The sequence below is a fragment of the Misgurnus anguillicaudatus genome, chromosome 24, assembly GCF_027580225.2.
Source record: "Misgurnus anguillicaudatus chromosome 24, ASM2758022v2, whole genome shotgun sequence".
NCBI lineage: Eukaryota > Metazoa > Chordata > Actinopteri > Cypriniformes > Cobitidae > Misgurnus > Misgurnus anguillicaudatus.
Genome location: NC_073360.2, coordinates 8,703,138 through 8,728,082, shown reverse-complemented (window position 1 = coordinate 8,728,082; position 24,945 = coordinate 8,703,138). Strand labels below are relative to the sequence as shown.

General features: G+C 37.8%; 1 protein-coding gene and 2 long non-coding RNA genes across 3 annotated transcripts; 1 reads left to right on the top strand and 2 right to left on the bottom strand.

Annotated features, from left to right (window-relative positions):
• Positions 1–4,767: 4,767 nt before the first annotated feature.
• LOC129437627 (uncharacterized) lies at positions 4,768–6,748 on the top strand. The gene is made up of 2 exons (XR_008642314.2): positions 4,768–5,022; positions 6,360–6,748. It is a non-coding gene; the product is annotated as an uncharacterized lncRNA (long non-coding RNA).
• LOC129454689 (uncharacterized) lies at positions 6,461–9,117 on the bottom strand. The gene is made up of 3 exons (XM_055219265.2): positions 8,734–9,117; positions 8,100–8,180; positions 6,461–7,988 (listed from the first exon to the last, which is right to left on the bottom strand). Exons 1-3 carry the CDS (start codon positions 8,962–8,964, stop codon positions 6,885–6,887), a joined length of 1,416 nt encoding a protein of 471 aa, XP_055075240.2. The 5' UTR covers positions 8,965–9,117; the 3' UTR covers positions 6,461–6,884.
• Positions 9,118–21,605: 12,488 nt separating this feature from the next.
• LOC129438810 (uncharacterized) lies at positions 21,606–23,479 on the bottom strand. The gene is made up of 4 exons (XR_012367682.1): positions 22,546–23,479; positions 22,314–22,415; positions 21,898–22,074; positions 21,606–21,819 (listed from the first exon to the last, which is right to left on the bottom strand). It is a non-coding gene; the product is annotated as an uncharacterized lncRNA (long non-coding RNA).
• Positions 23,480–24,945: the final 1,466 nt, after the last annotated feature.

Here is a 24,945-nt window from a genome sequence, read left to right as displayed (position 1 = left end):
CTTATTAATATTTTCTCCACATATTACTATAATAGCAAATTGATCAAAACTATGGACTAACACATATGGAACTATGAAAGTCAATACTGTGACTGAAGAAATCCATAATATATCAAAACACAACCTGGTGGCAAAAAAATGCATAATAGTTTATAAATGTAAAATAAATAATTGTTTTTTATGTTAAAATAGCTCTTCTTCGTCCCTTCTATGATGTCGATCTCAGAAATGGCCCCAAGCCTATTTGAGTTTGAGACCCCTGCATTACAGCATTTAACACTGACTGACATTCAGGGTCCACTTATAATGATATTAAGCTGAGCCTGAAAGTCTGGTTTACGGGAAAGTGATATCACTTTTTTTGTGTGAAGACTTAACACGTATTAAAGGTGAACATTAATATATTTATCCCTTTTCATTTTAAATATGATATCGTTTTATAGGAGAAGGTTTCATTGGCACATAAATTTTTTCAGAGGCTTGTTTTTGGTTCAGACATCCATTGCAGGCATTCTTGGCAGTATTTCCTGAGGCTTTTTTTAAATGCTTACCGTTATCGGATTTATACCGATTCGACCGAAATTAAGAAGTATATCATGATGAAAATTTTGGCCATATCGTCCAGCCCAAGACGAACCAGTACATATGATAGCAATGCTGACATTGCGGGTAGGTGCGTTGAATTTCTGGGGCGAAATATATGTTTCAACCTGCTTGTTACTTTAAAATGCGTGTCATGCAATATCCACTTCCCGCCGTATGGTTGTAGTATTTTTGCACTATATATTACAATAATACGTGAAGACGAACCACCGGAAGCGTTTGATATTTTAAACTTTCAGTCCTGAGGTGTTTTTATTTTACAGCAACTGTTTGAAAATTTGTCACTTTTAACCGGTCGGTGTGCTTCCGCTAGACTTGGAACACTACTGAAGGGTTGGGGTGACAAAATATACAGCTTTTATCTTGGTACTAACAAATTTTCTTCAAAACCTATGGAGGAGGAGGTATTTGAATAAATTGCAGAAATTTGGTAGTCACGTTTGTGTTGTAAGATTAGCGAACGTCCTGTCAGAACATCAGAACTGCAGGCACCGTTCTAAAAACGCTTAGGTTACTCACGTAACCCCGGTTCCCTGAAATAATGGGAACGAGCATTGCGTCAGTTGCTGACTCCTGTTTTTTTATGGGGGAAACTCCTGTTCCTGGTTAACGTCTGTAGAAAATACAGACCAATGACGTTTGAGCCCGCGCGGGGCGTGATACACGTCTTTATATAAGTCCGGGATCAAGCGTCAAGAGCTCATTCATTTTCCCCTTCAGCACGAACCTCTCGCTGCTCCGAAGAAGAAGCCTTACCCGCCATCGACACAAGAACCTCTCGCTGCTCCGAAGAAGAAGAAGAAGCCTTACTCGCCATCGACACAAGAACCTCTCGCTGCTCCGAAGAAGAAGAAGAAGCCTTACTCACCATCGACACAAGCCCTGCAGCGGAATCCAGGCCTAGCGTCTTCCCCTGCCGCTTTCCGGCTGAGAACCGAAGATAGCAGAATCCAGGTCTAGCGTTTTCCCCTGCCGCTTTCCGGCTGAGAACCGAAGATAGCCTTTTGCGTTGTACGAGCCCTGTGCAGCGGACACATGCCTGACGAGGTCTCCCTTCGTCTGTGTTCTGAGTCTGTCTCCTATTCCTGAGTCTGTCTCACTTCGATAGAGCTCACTATGTTTGTCTGCCCTGTCATTTCTCTCTGGCTTAGACGGAATCAGAGGCAGAACGAATTTGTTTGATAATATGCTGAGGCCCGAACACCTCCCTTTATTCAGTCCCTTCCTATATCAGTGCGCTGAATATTGGTACATTTCTTATATACCCCGGTTTTTCTGCCCTTTTAATAAACGGCAAAACGCGGGCCTCACGGCAGACTTCCTCTCTGCGTGATGGGTCCAGTCTGACATCAAACCACCTAGACATACTGCCAGTGGCGGTTCTACACGGAGGCCAAGGGTGGCCCGTGCCTCTGTAGACATGTCACTGGCCACCCCTGTGGCCACCCCGAGCTGACCAAATAAAAAAGTATACATTTATTTTGATTTTACACGCGAGCGCCAAAAGCGGAACTAATGCGACGCAACGTTCTACACGGGCAAATTAGAGCGGCGCACCCAACCACTGCACTGTAGCTGGCTGCGGGTGCTGCTAGGCGAGTGTCTCAATTCGTTCCCAATCTCCCGATGTTGTGAATGTGTATGCAGGTTCGGGCACTGGTAAGGACTCTAGCTCACTTGACATTGGGACACTACTTATTCTCCTGTGACGTGGCTGCGCGTTGTGATCATTCACAGCTGTTATCAACAACCGGAAAAACCAACATCTCGCTAACTTTTTAAAGTTTACACATTGTAAAAAGCGCTGTAATTATGTTCTTACATATACGTGCATAAAATTGGAGGATTATTAAATGTTACATATAAAAATCTTTACAATTTAAAATAAATATTATTTTAAATATTGAGTAGATTGTGGTCCCTAACTGTCTAGCAATGTGTGTTTATATTTAAACTAAAACAAAGGTTTGTCTTTATAAAAGTTTGCATTTTATAACGTTTATTGAGTAGGCTCGCGTGTTTTTCGGTTGGAGGGCTTTAGAAAAGGTCACGTGATTTCCAGTAAGGGAACATAGGGACCATCGATGTTCACTTGTTTTTGCGTTGCATGGAATTTTTAGGTAACTAACGTTTGGCATAATGGCAGACTACCTAACCACAGTGCCCTGACTACTCAACAGGGGAGCTGATGAGACCCCAGCTCCTCTTTTGCAGCTGCACTCACTCTTGTATTAAATAAATATGTATATGATTGTAAAGTAAAATAAAGTTTAAGGGGTGGTTTCCCGTACAGGGATTAGACTAGTCCTAGACTAAAATAAATGTAAGAGCTGTCCAACCTCAAAAAAACTAGCAATGCCATATCTTAAAATACATCAGTGTCCTTTGTTTTGCTTCAAAATGCACACAAGTAATGTTTTTAGTAAGGCGTGTTTGTTAACTAGTTATATTTCCTAATTAAGCTAAGGCATAGTCCTGGCTTAAACTAATTCCTGTAACCACCCCTATAATCTTTAAATATAATTTCTTGCCATTTTTTAATGTGCCCCTCTGGTAAAACACTGGCCCCTCCTTGGCCCCCCTAGTGAAATTTGTCTAGAACCGCCACTGCATACTGCTCTGTTCTGTGAGCCGCTCTGGTCACCGTCACTACAGAGGCTTGTGCACCTGAACAGCCAAGCTCTGGTCTAACTCGCAGCATAGCTGCGTTGACAGAGAACAGACTGTCTGGGAGAGGAAGGGTTAAGTCGTGCCTCGGCTGGACTGCCCTAAAATGTTTTTGTGTGCTCTGTTTATCCAGAAACATACACATGTAATACTGTCGGTTATGCGACCTCACTGTAGTGGCGAACGGTATTGAATTCCTCTCTAAGAGCAATTTCCGTGCTTACTATACTGTGTATTGACACCCCACGGCTGTACGGTGTCTCTAAACACTTTTTTGCCCTACCGACAAGCAGTCAATATACGCACACACGGCCCGCCGTCCATAATTGTATCGACGCTCGCCGTCAAACCCCGATTTGGCAATCCATTCCCGGGACACTGGGCTGGATTCTAAACAATAATTCTGACGTTTTCTCGCTGAAATTCGCTCGCAGCCCACCTCAGTTTTTCCGCTACGATACTGACTGTGCAAGCGAGCACGGTTTTACGGCTGTTATTTTCTCTTCCAAGAGAGACGGCAGCCTCAGACTTTTTCATGGCTCCAAGCCTTTGAATCGCGCCCTTTCCGGACGGCCACTCAAAGGCTTACAGCCAAGCGGTTTATGACGTTTTTCGGCCATATAGCTGGTTTATATCAGTAGATCCGAAGACGCTCACACCTCCGCTCCGCTCTAATACTCTGAGAAATTAAGGGTAATATCAACCTCAAGTGAGCTTGCTACCCGCCACAATGAGTTACGTTATGACGCTCGGAAAGCGAGCTTAACACCAGAGCGCGCTCACCAGAGCAAAGCTCACGAACGGCCATTTTTGCTCCCGCACGCAATGGGTTGTGGGCAATATTAGCCCTTAGAGTGTGCATTGATCTGCACTTTGAATTCTAACCGGAAATAGTAGACCATCCGGGTATCTTTGGGATACTCATTTCAACATACTACGATTTGGGATGTACTAATTCTAGTTTCGAATACTATTTAGGACGGATAGTATGCGAATTGTGACTCAGCATTGGTGCTTTTCTGAGAAATACAGTCAGTTCGTACGAAAAATTTCAAATGGACTATAAGATCATATATGAACTGCGAACAATGAACTAGGCTATTATAATAAAAACAGTGGGAAATGGCTGAAAAGGGACTCCCTACATTAAAGCAATAAGCATTTGCTGAAATGTATTTTTGCTTCAAATTCGCTACTGTTTAAAACTATTCACTTGAATGCTTCCTTTTTAAATCATAAAGACCTTTCTGTTTGCTTTATAACATCAACATTAACCTATTAATCATATTAATTTGTTGTAGGGGGGAGCTAGAACAATATAAGACACATTTTTATAGCTTCAAAAATAGTGTCTGTTGTAGTTGCCGGCAAGGATCCAGGTATGAATTTTTGTCAATATCGCACAACCCTAGGCTGCGCAAATGTGCAAAGGTAAGCTATTATTAGAGTAATAAGTTATTTTACACTTTTATGCGCATGCCCAGTTACGTGATTGGTCATGTTTCATGCTTTTATGGTCGTGTATACACCAATCCGCCGCGAACTCTATGGTCGCCGCCATCTTGACTGCCGCCATTACTGCGTGCCTGCAGAGTGTGACAGTAGCCGGTGCCCTCTAGTGGCATTTCAATTAAAGCGGATCCTGCTCATGAAAGAAAATGACAGGTGAAAGGGAACATTGGGTAGATGATGTCAGGCAGTGGCCAAAACTTACTGATAAAGGTAATTTATTGACAACATAATGTATTAGACGTGTATTAATTGATCACAACAATAAAACCGAACGCTGTCATTAATAGCTGTGTTGCTAATATGTTCACAAGCTGCAAATAATTATTAGTCATGACCAGTTGTGGCAGTAAAATACATTTGCTTACAGGTATTCAGGATTATTTTATTAATCGTCTGGCATGCGATGAGCTTCAGAATCTAAACTACAGGGCATTGATTGAAGGTCAGAATTACATGAGCTCTGGATGGATTGGCCAGATACTTCATGTCATCGCAGATGAGGTCATCACATTGAAAGGTGTTGTGAGGTTTTCACAGGCAGTGAACTCATACCATAATGTGTCAGTAACCATACAGAGAGAAGATGGCAAAGTTTTTGAAGTAATGTGTGACTGCATGGCCGGCCGAGGGAAGTGTTGTAGTCATACAGCAGGGCTACTGTACAAAATTAAAGATGCAACAGCAAGAGGGTTCACAGGCTTGGCCTGCACAGACACAGCTTGTGCCTGGAACCGGTCTACTTGTGACAATGTAGTGCCAGAGACAGTGGAAAATATGCAAACACAACGCAGTGGTCCCAGAAAATGTATAAGTGTCATTTCTACTGCATTTGAGACAGATGAAAATGTCATTGCACATTTTTCATCACCAGACATGGTTGGGTTATCTATGGTTCCTGGAACTATTTTACATCATGTGTTGACTGCTCAACCACAGACTGCACAAACTGTAGTAGGTCCACCCAAAGAGCACACAATGTGTGCAGAACAAAAATGCACACTTTGCAACACAACATTTCAAAATTATATACAATGTGGGGAATATGACAGGCAGAGATTACAAATAGAGACCAAGGGCCAGAATAGTCAGCTGTGGCTGGACCAGAGAAAAATAAGAATCACCAGTAGTGAGGCATCTGAGGTACCAAAAAAGACAGACCCAACAAACTGGGTAGAAAGAAAACTTAACACAAGGTTTTCTGGAAATGAGGCTACTAGGTACGGTCAACAAGCTGAGCCTTTGGCTAGACAATGTTTCGAGCAGACAACAGGGCTTACGGTGGAGACTACAGGCCTGGTTGTCCATGATGAAGAAAATTGGCTTGGTGCCAGTCTCGATGGAATTATTGACCCACATACTATTCTTGAGATTAAGTGTCCCACACCAAAAAAGCTTGAAGCACATGGTGGCAGTCTAAAAAAAATGATAGATTCAAACAAATATGATGTTAGATTGAGTGATGGAAAGTACGTTCTGAGGGTTAGGGTACTACTATCAGGTCCAGGTGGCAATGCACTGTGCAAAAAAAAGGAACTGTCAGTTTATAGTGTGTACCCCAAATGAACATGTGATCATAGATGTACCCTACAACAAGGAGTGGACAATGAACAAAATCTGCCACCTGAAGAGGGTGTACTTTCAGCATCTGCTACCAGCAGTAGCAACAAGAATTGCACACGGGGTCATGACAATTTGTGGACTGAAGTAGCTATTACACTTTAATGAGCTTTCCAATTACAACTTAGCGGTAATACACATATCAAGAGTTCAACATTTGTTCACAGTTTACAACTGCACATTTTAACTATATGCATTGCATTGTTATGGCAACTAAATACACATCTGAAATGTTTAACATTTGTTCACTGTTTACAAAGGTACATTGTAACCATTTACAATTGCTGTCTGAAATTGTTAGTTTGTTAGATTTTTCTGTTGAAATACAAAATTAATTAATGCAATGAAATTAATATTTGGTGTACCGTGACCATCTTAAACCTAGGGACATAATCTATACAAAATTAACCATATCACACTCACACTTTCCCATGACAGCTTAGCCCATGACACAGACACACACATCCATTTCAGGTATTTCTTTTTCATTCAGTACTGTTACGGATTAACTGAGGTTGCAAATAACATAACCCTGCACAAATACTTACAATCTCATCAACACTTTGCAACCTACCAGACATAACATTACACAAAATCTTAAAACCCTTTAGTCTTCGAATTGCACGTTCAATGTGGATCCTGACATTAGCTAGGCGACGTGTGGATGTCACCTCATGTTCAGACAGCTCCTTACGTCCACGTGTGAATGCAGGAAGAGCTAGACTCACTCCTGGAGGCAATATATCCATGATGGTGAATCCACGATCTGCTAAAATCTCATCACCTGGGATCAGGTGATGAACAAAACCACTATTCTTTGTAATAAAATTATCACTGGCCCTTCCACCAAAAAGCTTTGATACAAACATGACATAACCATTGGGGGCTATACAGTATAGCAGTTTGTATGTGTTATGATGTTTGTAATTGCTATAAGTTTGTGATCTTTTTCTTAAGTTCTTTGGCCTTTGTACAAAGACCTCTGTACAGTCAATGATGCATGTGGCTTTAGGATAGTTTTTGTGAAATGTCTTGGGCCTGATTCTGCTCAGCGTATCCCTGGGCAACCAAGCAATCACCTTTTCCCTCATGAATCTTGCAAGGATTGGTCTCCAAAATGTAAATATCTCAGATGCCGTGCTTCGACTCACCCCAAATCGTTTACCCAAGTCAGTAAACAATAAACCCAAACGGAGTCTCATTAAAACAAGCAAAATTTGTTCATGGACGGCCAATTTGAAATTAAGTGGTTGTGAGCAAAAAGTCAACAAGACTTGCAAAAGTTGCCAGAAACTGTCAGCACATAAGCCTGTATAAAATATAAAGTCTTTGTTATTTAAATTATGTGCCGATACTGACAGTATTGGATCTGTTTGAGTGCCACTGTCCTTCATCTGCTTGTTACCACAGTTGAAACTGTAGTTGTGCTCTATGTGATCTGGCCACTGGGTTCCGACGTCACATGTCTGCAGAGGCATATTCTCCAAATTTCCAACATCCTCATCTGTTTCCATAGCTTCAGGTTGAGTAGTTGACTTCCGGTGTAATGGCTGAAGACATCTTTTGGGGGGAGGTCTAGCTGGTGTTACCTAAAGGGGGAAAAAAAGAAGAGAGATGTGCTTAGTTAAACATGACAATCAATCATATTTAAATTAACAAAATGTAATGCAATAATATGGCTATCCAAGAAACCTACTTACACGACATTCATAACCCATGAACGACACAGGATATGGGTTTTCTCTTGTTGGTTGTCCGTCAGGAAAATGTATTCCACAAACCTTAGAGTAGTAGCAATAAATAAAAGATAAATACAGAATGAACGATACATTGGTGGTAAAATTACTTCTCAAATAAGTGTGAACAAGACAGCACTCTAAATAGCACTTTCTCTCTTAGTAAACGTCAAACATGCACAATTGCCAAAACTGTTGTTTATCTGTCCTTTCCATCTTATTTGTTTTGTCTAGTGTCTTGTGATAAGTCTCCTGTTGTATCAGATGAACTATTTATTTACTACTATGTACATAGGAGTTTAATTAGTAAACATTACCCATCACACAATAATCAAACAATTACCAGTTGGATGTGTACGTTTACCTATCCATCTAGCAGACGTTTATATCCGCGATGACTAACTTTAACATTTAAGCTGATGCATAGAGAGGAACTACAGTTTACCAAGCAGTAACGTCTTGTGAAAGCTTCAGCTTTGTTTTCGCCTGTAGCTAACGAATTTGCTAGCAAACTTAGCTATCGCTGTATCACTGTGTGTAACACCCTATGCATTTAACGTGTAGCATTAACATATTGAACAGTCAAAGCCAAACTTACCACAGTATTCTTGTTCGGCTTGAAGCCATCTCGGTTTATGTGTTTCATCCACTTTTGACGCATATCTTGGTCCTCCGCTCGACCAGGAACTCTGTGTAGTCCGTATGGCCGTAAACATGGGCAGTCAATGTGCAACAAAGGTTTGTGAATTTCACAAACGGTTGTATTCCAGGCTTGTATTTTTTTGCTGTTGTTAAAACAGCCAACCACACAACACGCTCTTCCAGGCATCACTAGACAGAATACGTACTAAAAAAATTAAGAAAGCTTCGCACAGCTAACATCTACGAAAGCAGCCTACAGGACAAACACGCTACTTCCGTATCCAGCAGAGCACCGCAGTAATGGCGGCGCTGCTTTACTTCCGTGTTTTGCTGGATTGGTGTATAGTGTGGATGAAGATTCTTTTTAAAATGCCAGTATAAACGAGGATCGTTTTCCATTTAAAATGCCGTTTTAAAACGCAAATGCTCTGATGTAAACAGGGCCTCAGACAGCCAGCGATGTTTTTGCTGTGTTATCTCTTTCAATGAGGCATTTCTAAATCTGCTTGTCATAAACAAATGAGTACCATCCACTCCAGTAACTGACGAGAGAAAGATGACATGAACTCCACTGCTTTGTTCTCATTGGTAGTCGCTCCCGAAATTTGCTCGACATTTGCATAAAGTTAAACTTTTCTTAACTTTCTTGCCTCGCTGGACACGCCCATATGGTCGCCAACGGTCACTTTCACTTGTGCCGGAAGTCGCCCGGTTTCCACTGAAATGAATGAGATCGCGTCGCTCTGGTACTGCTGGTCGCTGGCTGTCTGAATGGGGGGTAAAACAGTAAATGTTCATAATTTCACTTGAAAGAAATAACAAAATTCTACAGTCTGTTAAAATTTCATGTTAATATCTGATGAAATGAGAAAATTACAAGCAAAAACATGAAAAAAGGAATATTTTCAGTCACAGACCTTCCATTGACGCCATATTTAACTTTTCCTCTGATTTCTAATATTAAAAATGTCCCAACTTTCTCAATCCTTGAGTCTAGTCATTTGATACATTTTGAGCTTTGGGTTTTTTGACAATTTCGTCATCATACCTACATATAATAACCAAATATTTTTCTTTGAACTTTACCGGATATTCGTGCCACGTTAAGCAATTAGTAGCTTGCTCTAGTAGTAACATGATTACAATGTAGCGAGTGTAGGCATAAATATGAAACAACAATATGATCTCTTGAACAAATGCCTCGTCGAAAATAACAAATGTTTTGGTTTCCTAGGTAATCTATGTGTTGTTTTTTTGCTTGTTATTTAAATAAACTACGTTTAAAGTACTTTGTTGTTATTTATTATTAGCGGAGTTTACCAGAAGTTACGTGCAGACCGCAGCAGTCGCTTGTTTATGTTGTTACTGCTGAAACCGTCTATAGAAACGGGAATAAAAAGGATCTTGCTTGGAAGAAGGTGAAAAAGTAGATCATACAATCTGGTAAGTTGTAAAAAGCGCTCTTTACTCAACTTAAGCTATACTGTATATATTCATATATATGTATGTATGTTTGTATATATATATATATATATATATGTGTGTGTGTGTGTGTGTGTGTGTGTGTATATATATATATTATTTGTGTGTGTGTGTGTGTGTGTGTGTGTGTGTGTGTGTGTGTGTGTGTGTGTGTGTGTGTGTGTGTGTGTGTATATATATATGGGCCATTCTACCGAATTGGTGCAAATTGACACTTCAAAACTTCTTGAAAAAAGTGTGTTTTTTCCTGCAAGCTTTGTAGTCATAAACATAGTAGAACATCTAAGAAACACTAATCTACTGATTGGACACTTTAGTTTCCTAGCATGTTTTTATACAGTTTCGAAATGTTTTCTCTCTCCCAAAATTTGTCACTACCGAAACACAACAACATTTGATATAAAAATTAGGTTTTTAATAGCCTATTCTGATTTTCTTTACATTAACCTTCTAAATATATTTTTTACATTTTTTTAAAGACAGTGTCATGGTTATATTGATTAAAAATATTATTTTAACAAAACTATAAGAGTGGTTCATCAAATTAAATGCATTTTGAAAGCAATATTTCTCTGTAATTGCCATACATGCACTGATACAGTTTTCAAATTCAAGGATTCATTAGTTTAAATTTTTATCTAACTAAATAAAATTATGTCATCTTTTCTGATAACAAAACCTACTTTATTTTTCCAGAACATTATTTGTTTCGGTCGTGACATCAAATGTTCGGTAGTGACGACCATATTGGATTGTCCATATTTTGTGTAAAAAAAGTAATTAGTTAGTCAAACATGGTTGGCATTATGCAGTCAAAACATACAGCACAAAAAATATCTAACGCAACACCACATAAAAGCACTTTGCACTGAAATTACGCTGAAGAGATGGTGGATAGTTCAGACCTTGAAGGGATGCAAGATTCTGTGTTGATTTTCACATCCCTTGAGAAAAAGATGACATAATGTATATCCATATAAAACTTCAGTCCCACAGTATAAACTACAGAATTTGGTGTGTGTGCACCCATGTCCATCTGTTATGTTGGTGTAGACATGTGTGCCTGTTTTTCTATTACACATTCTAACTTCTCTAAACCTCCTTAACTGATTCTCTTGTTGCTGAGTTTGACTTTTTTGAGTTTAAAGTAAACTTAATTTTTTATTTGATTTGAGGGAGGTTGAATACATTTTCATATAAAGAACTAGTGATAGACCGATATATCGGTCGATTTTTGCGAGTTTTATGTGTATTGGCATTGGCTGATTTGTGGCTGCTGTGTTCACCGAGTTTTTCCGGCATTATTTACAGACAGAAATATAGTTTTTTAAGTTCAATAAATGTTACTTTTTTAAATTGAGACTTATAAAAATGACACGATGATGCCAAATGTTACAAGTAAACTAAGGGAGCAAAAGAAGTATCGGCTCAAGAAAATAGGCTCTCTGTCTGTCCGCTCTACTTTCATCTTTCCGTCTATGCATGTTGGTGATTCCTCTCTCTCTGTAGCTATCTCTACAAATTAACCAAAGATATTTACATTTACATTATTAGTGTGAGCCTGCCCTGTCTACACTTAACAATGACATCTTAATTTACAATGATACTGATAAGTGCTATGTCAATTATATAAAGCAATCAGTCAAAGTCCCGCTAAATTAGCGCAGAATGTTTTCCTAGAGACCAGAGGTAGAATCATATAGCCTTCATTTATATCAATAATGAGTCAAGCTACTACTGTATGAATTAATTAAATTAATCTGCCCTAGTTCATTTTATCTTAGTTTGTAGTCCTAGTCAAATCACGTACAACATTACAGAAATATGACTAACAAATAATTTGTACTGAAAAAGAATATATGTGCACTTGAAAGTTTCTATTTATTTATTAAAATAAAGAAATAGGTGTCATTTTGTCACTACCGAAACAATCACGTCACAACCAAAATGTCAACAAATGTTTCGGTTGTGACTGTTTCGGTTGTGACTGTTTCGGTAGTGACAATTTAAGCTAACTTTGATCCTACTGCTAAGATGCTAATCAGTACGTAGTTAGCTAGCACGGTTCTCAACATTGAAACATGAGTAAAACCTAAATGACCAGTAGAAAAAATCAAAAAAACTTAATTAATCATCAAAAATGTGTGATCGGTAGTGACATTCATAAATGTCACACACTGATTTCCAAACTTTTGATCACATTTACTTCAAAACCATGGGACTGATCTAATCACCATGTCACCACAAGGGAGAGAGGCACAGACAAAGTTTCTGATTCAAAATGGAGGGGAGTGGCTTAAAGCATTATTATATTATTGACCAAACTATGCAATGTTTCGGTAGTGACGTGAAAATGCGGGACAGTTTTTTTTTTACATGATTTTTACTGAAAATATCCAATAAATATATTTTTGTTTTTAATTAACAAAAGTATTCAAAATGATACTTCTTAAAACAATGATAGAAAAAATTAAAACAATTATTTCATATTTTTTTCCTATGGTGAAATTCAGACCTTAGGGTTTGGGACAACCACCTCTCAATTGAAAGCACCATATAAATGATGATATTTTATATACAAAGCCTGCCGCTAACTCAAATATTACTTTGGGTTCTGATTGCTATTTGCTTATATTTTTTTATCATCAAACATTTTCCTACATTAATGCTTTTTAAATTAGTTTTTTGTTCCGGGACAGCAATTTGCACGAATTCGGTAGAATGGCCCATATATATATGTATGTATACATGTATGTGTGTGTGTGTATAGCTGTTTACAAAAAATGTATTTTAGTTAGAGTTACGTAATGGATGTTGGCTAAAACGTGTACACTCTGTTTTATTTAGAAGGTTTTCACATACAATTTGTCCAAATGTAAAGGGTCCAAATGTAATGTGATAGTTAACTGAAAGCTGTTTTATGGATGTACATTTTGTACATGCATGTTCACAGCCACAGCGTCCCATTGTAAATGCCACACTTAGAATCAACTCCAGACCTTAACATGCTTCATTATTTAACAAAATTCATATCCATTAAACAGCTTTTAAGTCAACTGTCCCATTACTTATGTATAACGAGGAACATTTTATTTATCACTGAATAACTAAATAAAATTAAGTTCAACTAAATTATTTTGTTTAAATGTAGCTTAAATAAATTGATTGCAACCACTTACCTTAAAAATTTAGTAAATTGAATTAATCATTTAGTTCAGCATATAAGAGTCTGTGCAGAGGAGGAGTACTACATATTTGTTATATAGTGTACCCAAACACTGGGTCAAAATAATTACAATTATGGGTTGATTTAACTACATATTTGTTATATAGTGTACCCAAATCATGGGTCAAATTAATTACAACTATGGGTTGATTTAACTACATATTTGTTATATAGTGTACCCAAATGTTGGGTCAAATTAATTACAACTATGGGTTGATTTAACTACATATTTGTTATATAGTGTACCCAAATGTTGGGTCGAATTAATTACAACCAGGGTGCGATTTGTGGAAAAAACAGAGGGGTGGATGTTTTCATAGGCGTCGATTTTGGCGACGGTGGGTACTCACCATATTTCGTCATTTTGTACCCACCATATTTCGTCATTTTGTACCACTAGTTTTAACTTTTTTGACTGTTTTCATGAGAAATATGAGAAATTTGGTAATCATTGTCCGACCTAACAAAAATCCATTATAATATAATTATTATTTTTTATATATTTCTAATTAAAATATTTCTAATATTCAGAAATGCGCTCTCCGGTCACGAGCTCTGATCGGAACAAACCCGAACCTCACTGTCTGCTGAACTTGCGCAGAAACACAAAAATATAACCAGCTTTTCAAAATGGTTTTAAAACTAAACATTTATACTATTTTAGCACAAATTATGAGCTTATTGACGATTTTTTATCATTTTTGACATAATGCGTCTCTGTCCACAGCACATTTCAAAACATTTTAATTCATAAAAATAAATCATGAGAACATGAACTCATCACTGCATTTGCAGGAATTGTAAAATCTTTTTTCTCATTAACTCATGAAGCAGCCTAATGCAATATTTTTACTCTAATGCTTATCTTTCCCCACACATATGAACTGTGATCATGCACAACGAAAAAACACGCAAGAATTAAATATTGAATGGCAAAACTATATGGCACAACGTAGTGTCAACTTAAACATAAATATGAACAATGTATCGATTGCAAAGTTAAACCATTACAGTAGAAACAGTTTTAATGCTGTTTTTAAAGTAATAACATTAACTTTACACGGCGACGCTGAGCTACAGTGAAATGATAGAAAAGTCAGATGCATTAGTCACTTAGCCTCATTTGCGCAAACTGGACGCGCCCGCGCCTCGCTAAACGCCTCATCGGCATTTATCGTGTGTAACTTCGGCCATTCTCAGTGGTGTGACTGGGACACTAACTCTGCTTGTCATCATAAACAGATAATCAGATTGTTATGTTTATTCCCGCTTTATTAATTTGCGGCTGAATATGCTGCATTTCATCGTTTCGACACACAGCTCCATAACCATCTCGCAAGTGTTGATAGGCTATTACTCGTGAGGTGTAACCGGGTCTGTAACCAATCAGATAGCGCCGTGGGCGGGACATTGAGAAAGTCTGCAGAGTGGTGAATACAGAGAGGCTGCGCAGCAGCTGTATCAGAGCCAGCCAAAGTAGCGCATTTTAAAACAAAATTGACTTTAATCAAACCACGAATCCGTGATTAGTTTTGTGATCCGTCTCGCCACTAGTGTAGTAGCACCTATCACTTTGAGGGGGGGATAAAAATAATTAAGCAGAGGCAGGAATACATTGACCAGAAAGGGGAAAATCCCACGCATCCCCCTTGGCAAATCGCACCCTGATTACAACTATGGGTTGATTTAACTACATATTTGTTATAAAGTGTACCCAAATGATGGGTTAAATGAATTACAACTATGGGTTGATTTAACTACATATTTGTTATATATAGTGTACCTAAATGTTGGGTCAAATTAATTACAACTATGGGTTGATTTAACTACATATTTGTTATATAGTGTACCCAAATGATGGGTCAAATTAATTACAACTATGGGTTGATTTAACTACATATTTGTTATATAGTGTACCAAAATCATGGGTCAAATTAATTACAACTATGGGTTGATTTAACTACATATTTGTTATATATAGTGTACCCAAATGTTGGGTCAAACTAATTACAACTATGGGTTGATTTAACTACATATTTGTTATATAGTGTACCCAAATCATGGGTCAAATTAATTACAACTATGGGTTGATTTAACTACATATTTGTTATATAGTGTACCCAAATGATGGGTCAAATTAATTACAACTATGGGTTGATTTAACTACATATTTGTTATATAGTGTACCCAAATGATGGGTCAAATTAATTACAACTATGGGTTGATTTAACTACATATTAAGCTGGGTAAAATTAATCCATATGCCAGATTAAGTCTAACAAATTACAGTACAATTTAGGAAATTAAATTGAAATACACTACCCATATAAAACTGTGAAACTACAAACCTATAACCGAACACATGCTAGATTTATGCATATATTATGCAATAAACACTTAAATACAAAAACAGTTGAATGTTTGAAAAAATGTATTACATTCATATCAACAAAATATGGAACTGGTACAGTTCACTAAGGGTTAGAAATATTCATTGTAAAACAAAAATTTCAATTGAATTGGCTGAACATTCAACAGGCCAACAGTCAGCAGCTCTATACTGAACAATTAATTCAACTTCATAAATGCGGCTTTAAAGAGCCACTTGCTCTACTTGCAAGCAAGTATTCTAGTTTGAATAAACTTAACGAGTTTAGACTCCCCTCCTGGGATTTCATATATAACAGTCTGTATGAATTCCCAAACATGTTCACACTGTTTTGGGTATTTAATATCAAAGACAAAGAATGCCTTGAAGCACACATCAATGGCCTGAAGCAGTGTTTTTTGTTCCAGGGCCTGTCCAGCTATTATGACAAAGGCCTGAAATGCACTCAGATCATTTCACAGTGACAGGATGTGGGGGTATGGATTGGATTCATTGGACTCATGAAGGTACTCCACCATGATTATTCCAGGCTAAAAAAGAAAATACAAGACATCAACAGTGCGAGTGAGTAAGGACCAAATGTCTAGCAACTACTACAGTGGAATTAAAATAAAGAAATTGTGGAGGACCATTTTCCTTGTCTTCACTAGAGAAATGTCTAAAAAGTCTAGTTAGCTGTACAATTTGGAAAAGATTAAGTGCATTTCTAATTAAAAAAGTTGAACTGTAATAGTCTACATTTCAATGCACATAACAAAATATTCCAAACCTTTTTTTGACTAAGTCTTAGAGCATATAGCTAACATTACTGAAAACAATAAAAAAAAGGATTCAGATCTCAATCAACTACTTTCACACCGCGGCCCCGGCCAACTTTGTAAGTTGAAGACCTGCAAACTCCTCAGAGTAAAAAAGGTGACCGGGGGGGGGGGGTGGTTGTGTATTTGTGGGGCTGTTACCCCAGCTCTATTTTTTGTTTGATTTTAGTGTGACTCTGGGCGTGACTTAACAAAAATCAGCATACTGTAATCAAAAATCAATGTTAAAACATCCTTGAAGCTTAAGGAGAATGACACATTTAATATTTTACAAATGTTTTTATTTACAACTCACGGAAATATGGAGATAATTTTATCTCATTAATAATTCACGCAAAAAACATGATTTACACATGCGTAGACTATTTCACATGCATGAAATCTAATTTACATACACAAAAAATATATATATTCGCAAAAAACGATGTACATACACAAAATAAAATTTAATATTCATAAAATATGTTTCACAAACGAAAAAAACAATTCACAAATGTAGAACTGTGTACGAAAAGCTTTAAATTTTGAGTTTATCATGACTGAATGTACGAATCGTCTTTTTCGTGTGTGAAATGCTTTGAATTCGTGTGTGTGTTTTTTGAGACTTTGTTGGCAGCGCGCTCTCCACCGTGGGTCACTCGTACTCTTTAGCCAATCAGATGCAAGCTTACCATTCAACCAATCATAACCCGCCAAGAGCGCAGCACTCAAGGAGCTCAGCATTGCACACCTTTTGCGCAATCTGGCTCTCCTCACGTATTTCCGGAAAAATCTGAGCGTATTTACTTAGCGCATTTCGTATCTGAGTGTACTAGCAGCAAAATGCTTTCATAAAATTTATTTGAGAGCGATTTATAACTAAAGTATATTTATAGCATTATATAGTTAACCATTATAGTAATGGCTTCCAGAAAATTTAAATATCAACAGCGGAAAGAAAGAAGTTAAGCTGAACATTGCTGTGTCCAGTTATGTGAGGACTCCTCAAAGTTCAACTCTGTATGAGTTTCCAAATGTTTTTTGTGGACAAAAATCACACAGAAAATGGATTCACAACATTCGACGCGAGCGATTTAACATCACTTCTCATACAAGGATCTGCAGTCATTTTAAAAGTGATGATTTGATCGTGCTATTGAGCCTTAAAGTGTGTCGCTGGCTTTGAAAGGACGTTGCCTTATCCAGTGAACCAAGTATTGCATTTAGTTTTGTTCAGGTATAAATAATATTGACATGTATATAATCAACTTTTAATCAGTGTTGCCTGCACTGCAGGAATTTTAAATATTGACTTTTAATATTTTAAATACTTTACAATGTATTTAAATATACAGTAAATAACTTTTATTTAGTGTTGCATGCACTGCAGGAATAAACATGTAAATATAAATGACTTTGAACATTTGCAATGCAGTAATGAATGTAAATATACTGTAAGTAACTTTTATTCAGTGTTGCATGCACTGCAGGAATGTAAACATGTGGCTTTGAACATTTACAATGCAGTAATGTATTTAAATATAATGTAAATAACTTTCATACAGTGTTGCCTGCACTGCATGAATGTAAAACTAAATGACTTCGAACATTTACATTGCAGTAAAGTATGTATGTAATATACTGTAAATAACTACCTTAACTTCAGAAATGTAAACATGTAAATATAAATAACTATCAAGCAAACAGATGTGTCAAGGCTGTAGCCAAATAGTTGCAGAGGTTGTAGTTATGGGGCATCTTGATAGCGATTAAGGTTGCGTGTTGTTGCTGCTGGTATGACAGCACACTTGCATACTAAACTCTGCCAAAGCCAAAAATCCACCAAAGAATTGACATGTGACATCCTGATAGTGGTGACCGAAGGGGCTACAGCACTGGCAAGGTCCTTAAACGCCTCTGCTACTTGGAGGACTGTGAGGTCAGGCACTCTTTTAAAAGGTACTCCTGAAATGAAAAAAGGTCAATTCCTATCATTTTAGTCTTTAAAATCTTTCGCAGTTTTTTACCAAATACTGCTTCTTATTACATGGCATTTGCAATACTTCTAATCGTCTGACGTCCTGAATGTCACACCACAGCCTCAATCTGGACAGGACTATTGTTTTGTACATTGTAATGGATTATTCTGTAATAACCACTCGTATGGACTTTATCTGTTACATAAACATTTTCAGTGAAATGAGCCTGATCTCATACAGTATACAGTATACATCTTATTCCTGTACGTACATTGCAAAAACAAAGAATTTAGACATAACATAAAGACTATACTGTAAGTGTTTACTATTTAACTAAATAGATAAATAATACAAAGATCAATATTAACTGGTCAGAAACAGAGACGAGGATTTAGCATGAGATGAGAATACATAACGTACTCTCAAAGTTGTTGATTTAACTTTAAAAAACACTTCTCCTTCTTACTGTTAGGTAAGATAGTCTGTCTTGCAACACGATTAACGTCATTCACGTTAATCGCGGGAATCTTTTGTAAACAGCAAGTGTAATGTGTGTTATTTTAGCAATATTAAATTATTAAACAATATGAAATAAAGTAATAACTTACACGTATATCCCGCACTTCATTCGCCATGCTTGGTTGATGACGTGAACCTTCATTTCAGTTGATTGCGCAAAAGGTGTGCATTGCTGAGCTCCTTGAGTGCTGCGCTCTTGGCGGGTTATGATTGGTTGAATGGTCAGCTTGCATCTGATAGGCTAAAGCGTACGAGTGACCCACGTTGGAGAAGCGCGCTGCCACCAAAGTCTCAAAAAACACACACACAAATTCAAAGCAATTCACACACGAAAAAGACGATTCGTACATTCACAGTCATGATAAACTCAAAATTTTAAACTTTTCGTACACAGTTCTACATTTGTGAATTGTTTTTTTCGTTTGTGAAACATATTTTATAAATATTAATTTTTATTTTGTGTATGTACATCGTTTTTTTGTGAATATATATATTTTTGTGTATGTGAATTAGATTTCATGCATGTGAAATTGTCTACGCATGTGTGAATTATGTTTTTTTGCGTGAATTATTAAAGAGATTAATCTATCTCTATACGGAAACGCCTGGAAGTGTTGTGAACTTGTGAAGCATGCCACTGAAATAAAAAATAAGAGACAGACAGAAATAAAAAAATATATATATATTTTGCAGATGTTCGCGAAAGCTTTGTGCGACAGAGCCACTTTGTCCTCAGCCGGCGTCTGTGCAAGGTTGACAATGACGGGCCATTGTGAGTACTCCACCAAAGTGCCCAGAACCATTGCCTGAAAGTAAATTAAAATCATTAAAATATAACCTTGCAAACTATCATACATAGGACTAATATGATAAAACAACGTGTCTCTATACTGTATGGCTGATATGCAGTGAATATCAACATACCTTTCTGTTCAATAATAATAATAATAATGCATTTTATATGTAGGGCTCCTTACATTGAATAAACGATCTCAAAGTGCTAGTGTTCATAATGTAAATTCAACTAACAACACAATGTAAAGATTTCATTGACAGACTTTGATGCAAAATGTAGCCCTTTATTATACAGAAATTTGCTGTTGGTGTATTAGCCTAGGACAACACACTCACCATATTGTTTTATCTAAACAGCCCTATGTTGTTAAAAATTACTGTTTACCAGGTATACAGCCACCAGGAATGAATGGGGCTAGGCTAAATCCTAACACATTCACAACGCAATGTACAAAGATTAAGTGCATGCATTGAAAAAAGATAGGCATGTATTAATTAGTCTAAGTTGAGGTAAGAACATAGTAAAATATTGAAAAACATTACTCTCGCATCAGCTATTGTGTAAACAGTCACATTTACCCACATCACGAATGACTGCCTGAGCAAGCGTGCACCACGGCCACCGTAATGAAGTTACTCAGGGTAACGTTAGCTCAGAATTCGAGTAGTAGCCGTATATCTCGGAACTCAGCGCAGAGCACCCGGGTAACGATAAGCCTAGCTAACAATCGTCCTGCTAGTTAGCTAACATTAGTCATTTTGCTTTAAACTTTATGCAAGGTCTACGTTTGTGCATTACTCGGCGTAGACTTGTTCCTAAAAATAAAATATAAGCGGTAGCTAACGCTAATTTAAATCAAGCAAACACATAGTTGTTGTTTTTGGTCCAAAAAAGTTGACTTCCATTAAATAAGATGGTTCCTTCACGTTAAAAGTGTCCATCAGACTCGCGTGGTAGCCAGGTGTGTCTCTCATCCAAATGGCCGCGCTGTCTTCAAGATTCTGAAGGAAGTGCTAAGATTCCAATTGGCCCAGAGAAGTGTCAATTATAAGAATTATCCAATAATGTTTGGCAATTCTAGCCCGCATGGCATTCAGATAAAGGGCAACCTCCCGACCCCCCCCAACCACCTCAAAAAAAAAACTCTCCGGTTCTACACGATTCACGTGAATGACCCAATTGACCAAGAAAACGGCGATTGTCGCCGAAAACCAACAAGTTTGCAGGTCTGAAGTAGTCGGTGGAAGCAAGGCTGGCAGCTGCCTCAGGGCGAGTTCCCCAACACCATCTGTAGGAAGACATATGTCTCAATAAAATGTAAAATAGCATACCAGTGATTTTTAAAATAAATGAATAAAATAAAATTGCAAAAATATCCTGCATATTCCATCGCAATGCCTGCATTTACAAGATGTGCTGACAAGAATATATTACCTGGTGTTAATCCATCCAGGGGCAATGTCAGCCTCCCCTCCTTTCTCGCCAGGTACAGAATCTTGTCAGCATAAATGGGTAGCCAAGTTTCAAATAACTTTGATGCAGCATCCCCATGTAGGACAAGAAAGTCCTGTGCAATCTATAAAACACATTTTTAAAACAAATGTAACGTGGCACACTAATAAAACAATGTTTCCTCATATGTAAGATCATATTTCCCTATACCTACCATGCCTTTGGTCATCAAGTGAGGGAACTCTTCGAGGATCTGATCAATGGTCCAATTGTTGTCCCTGATCCACTTGGCCCTGTAGACTGCTGTGTTCTGCATGTAGGTCTCTATCGGGCTGAGGGGCTGAGAATTGTTTCTCAACCATTCTTTTAACTGCAACGCATGTTCGTCTGGTATCGTACATTCTGTAAAAAAAGAACAAAGTTGTCAGTCACTGAAATATGGATGTTTTGCTTAAAATCATTTTTCAGTTTAATAACTACCTGGTAAGAGAGCCCTTGCAGAAGCACCATTATCTGGCATTTGTGGTGGTGTCTTCTGTGTCATGCTCCGCGACGTGCTGGTGGATCTCATCCGCTTTCTAACATTTCGCATCGTTTCCTCCAGGAATCCAGTGGCTGGTCGTTGCCTTCGTCCTGGGGTGTACAGTACCATATTTCCTGCAAAGAAATCAAAATATTTAATGAATATAGATGAGGCACATTTGACTGACAGCATGGGCTTCTGTTAGAACAGGGTTTGTCTGTACATCTGTCTGTCCTCAGAGAAGTAGATAAATTATTGTTCCTGCTGCTTAGTGCATAACAGCAGGCATCAAAAAGCACAGAAGTGTTTCAAGGAAATTAAGCTGTAATGAATCAGTTTGAGGATCATGACAACCAAAAGAAATCTCAATTACATAAGAAACCCATTCACACTGCCAGTGCTTGAGGAGTCTTTCAAACATTCAAATGACTCAACCAAACCCGATGCCAGTGCCTTTTTGATATCTGATGTAGGACTGTAAAACAGAAAAAAACACATCACAGGTAAAAAGCGTGAAAAAAACTACATGTTAATTTACTTTCCAAATTGGAATATTGGTGTATTTAACAGAAACTCTACTCTATATAAAAAAATTAATAAAGTACTTTTCTCCAAACTTCTCAATCAGATATGACCTTGATCTTCATCAAGGCTCTCAACAATTTCCTTGTTGTAAGCCTATAAGAATACTCCGGACATCCTAAAAAAAATAGCAACAACACAAAACATTGCAGTTTTGTTACTTTTTTTAAGAAGTGAAGGGTGATATGAATTCAAATCAATATCACAATTATTAAAACATTTGCCATGATTTCAATTAATAATTAATAAACTGTTAGCTCACAGCACTTCACAGAGTTATTTTTACTCTTTTCAAGCACCGCTATCGTACACCAAAATATAACATAGGGCTTAAGGTGCTAATCAAAAGAATTCAGCTGATTATCCTCCATGGGGTTGGGAAGAGTAGCAGTTGGTGTGACATCAGAGATTGTAGGTGGGATAGCAGGCACAACAGCAGGTCCAACCTATGCAGAAAATCCAATTCAATATAATAAACAGTGGCAGCCAATTAAGAATAGCTTGCTAAGCATCAGTAATGTAAACTACTGGATGGATTGTGAAGGTGACATATGGGTTGAGGGTTAGATATAAAACTGTTTCTGATACATTAGACTAGTGGAGTCAGAAAATTGCATGCAGTACCATGGTGTGACAGATGGCATTCTCACAGAATGTCTACTGTAGCGAACTCTGGGAAGAATATGATGCTAACCTCTTGCCCCACTTGGTGTTGCGATTAGGAAGCATGCACGGGGACCCGGATTTGAGACCAGTGGTGTGCACTCCCCGCCATTTGTTACAATATATTTGGAAAGAGAGTGCACATGGTTTCACACACGAAACCACACAATTTTTCAAACAAGTGTGCAGTTTTTAGATGTAAAAGATTACAAGTTTCTTTTCTTGGAGCATGCAGGTGTCTTTAAAAAAGTGACTTCTAAAACATAACTATGGCAGTGATAAATACTGTATATGGAGCAGATTCACATTAAGTGAAAACAAATACTTACAGTACAGTATAACTTATAACATCCCAGTAGTTTGGTAACGTCCTCCCATCCCAGAAGTAGTTGCAGAAGTTCTTCTCATCCCATTAGCAATGGCCACTTCACGCAGCATGTATGGCTAAAAACTTAACTAATATGCCGGACAATGTCAAGCTATGTATTTTCAACAACTTTAAACCTGTCAAAATACTATTTACAAGCGTCATACACACACACCTGATGGCAATCAGCTGATTATCTAAAAAAGTCTATAGCGCAGAGAAATGTAAAAACTGTCTTCATCTTCTCTGTGCGACTTGACGATATGGATGGGATGGTGATCAAGCAGCTCTCTCACATCTATAGCTGCCAAAACTTGAGTGGGAATCACACTGTATGCAAATAAATGCCTATCAAACCACTGTGTTTCCCACTTCTTTACAACAAGCTTTATTGTTGCTGTATGTGATGTTTGCTCCAGTAGTAAAACTGATTGTATGACACCAAACTGAGGTTCTCCATATGGATCATAGGACAGGAATACGGTCATGCCTGCTCTATATTCCGTTCCCTTACACGTAACCCAGGCTGGCACATACAATTCACTAAAAAGGGGACTACCTTCTAGACCACTTTGGATCTCTTTAAATCCTTCAATGATGGCCAGAAATGTAGTGTACCCTTGACCAACTTCTGTATTGTGGCACAACACAGTTCCACACATGAAATTGTAGCACTGCATCATCTGATGGCGAAATGCCATGGTTTTACAAATGTTTCTAAAGTTACAACTTACATGGCTAACCTGTTTGAAAAATGCATGTCGAGCTTCAAATCTCATCGCCCAGAACTGCCTCAACGTTCCGAGTTTTTGAATGACTCTTGGGTAATGTAGCATGATGTGGTGTTTTGGATGTAAATGTAGGTGAGGATAGAGCTCCAGGAAGAGACAGTGATGCTCTTCAATGATTTTGCTTAAGTACAGTGTCGCTGCTACAGTAAGTGACGGAGAAAAGATTAACTCCATGCACGAGAGTAGGAGTAGTAGAAGCTCCCAATTCTTGTAATCCATAGGGATAAGATCACCTATCATTGTTGGTAGTAACCTAAGTAGGCACCACATTTGAGATGCTGACTGCCGCATGGGGGCTTCAGGGTTTCTGAGATTGCTTATGACACTAGGTTTGTTATTCTGTAATAGAGCTTTTCTAGTGTGAGATACTTTTGCTCAATAAGTGAATTCAACACAAGTTTGACTTCATAGGGCCCCACCCCTTCCAGTACATCATGCATGATGTCAACTGCCACATTGTCTGATACATGATAAAAAGATAAGTTGTTCAAGACACTGTCTCTTTTCAAACCTGTCTGGGAGGAGTCAGCTGTACGTAAATCTGCCTCATAAATATTGCAATCACGCAACAGTGCAGGATCTTCAAGCGTTAGAGACCTCAC

Excerpts from the sequence above, each read along its gene's own strand:
- LOC129454689 (XM_055219265.2), bottom strand. The coding sequence starts at position 8,964 with ATGCCTGGAAGAGCGTGTTGTGTGGTTGGCTGTTTTAACAACAGCAAA. Across the intron at positions 8,181-8,733 it reads AGCCGAACAAGAATACTGTG|GTTTGTGGAATACATTTTCC; the intron begins GTAAGTTTGGCT and ends TACTACTCTAAG. Across the intron at positions 7,989-8,099 it reads TCATGGGTTATGAATGTCGT|GTAACACCAGCTAGACCTCC; the intron begins GTAAGTAGGTTT and ends TTCCCCCTTTAG.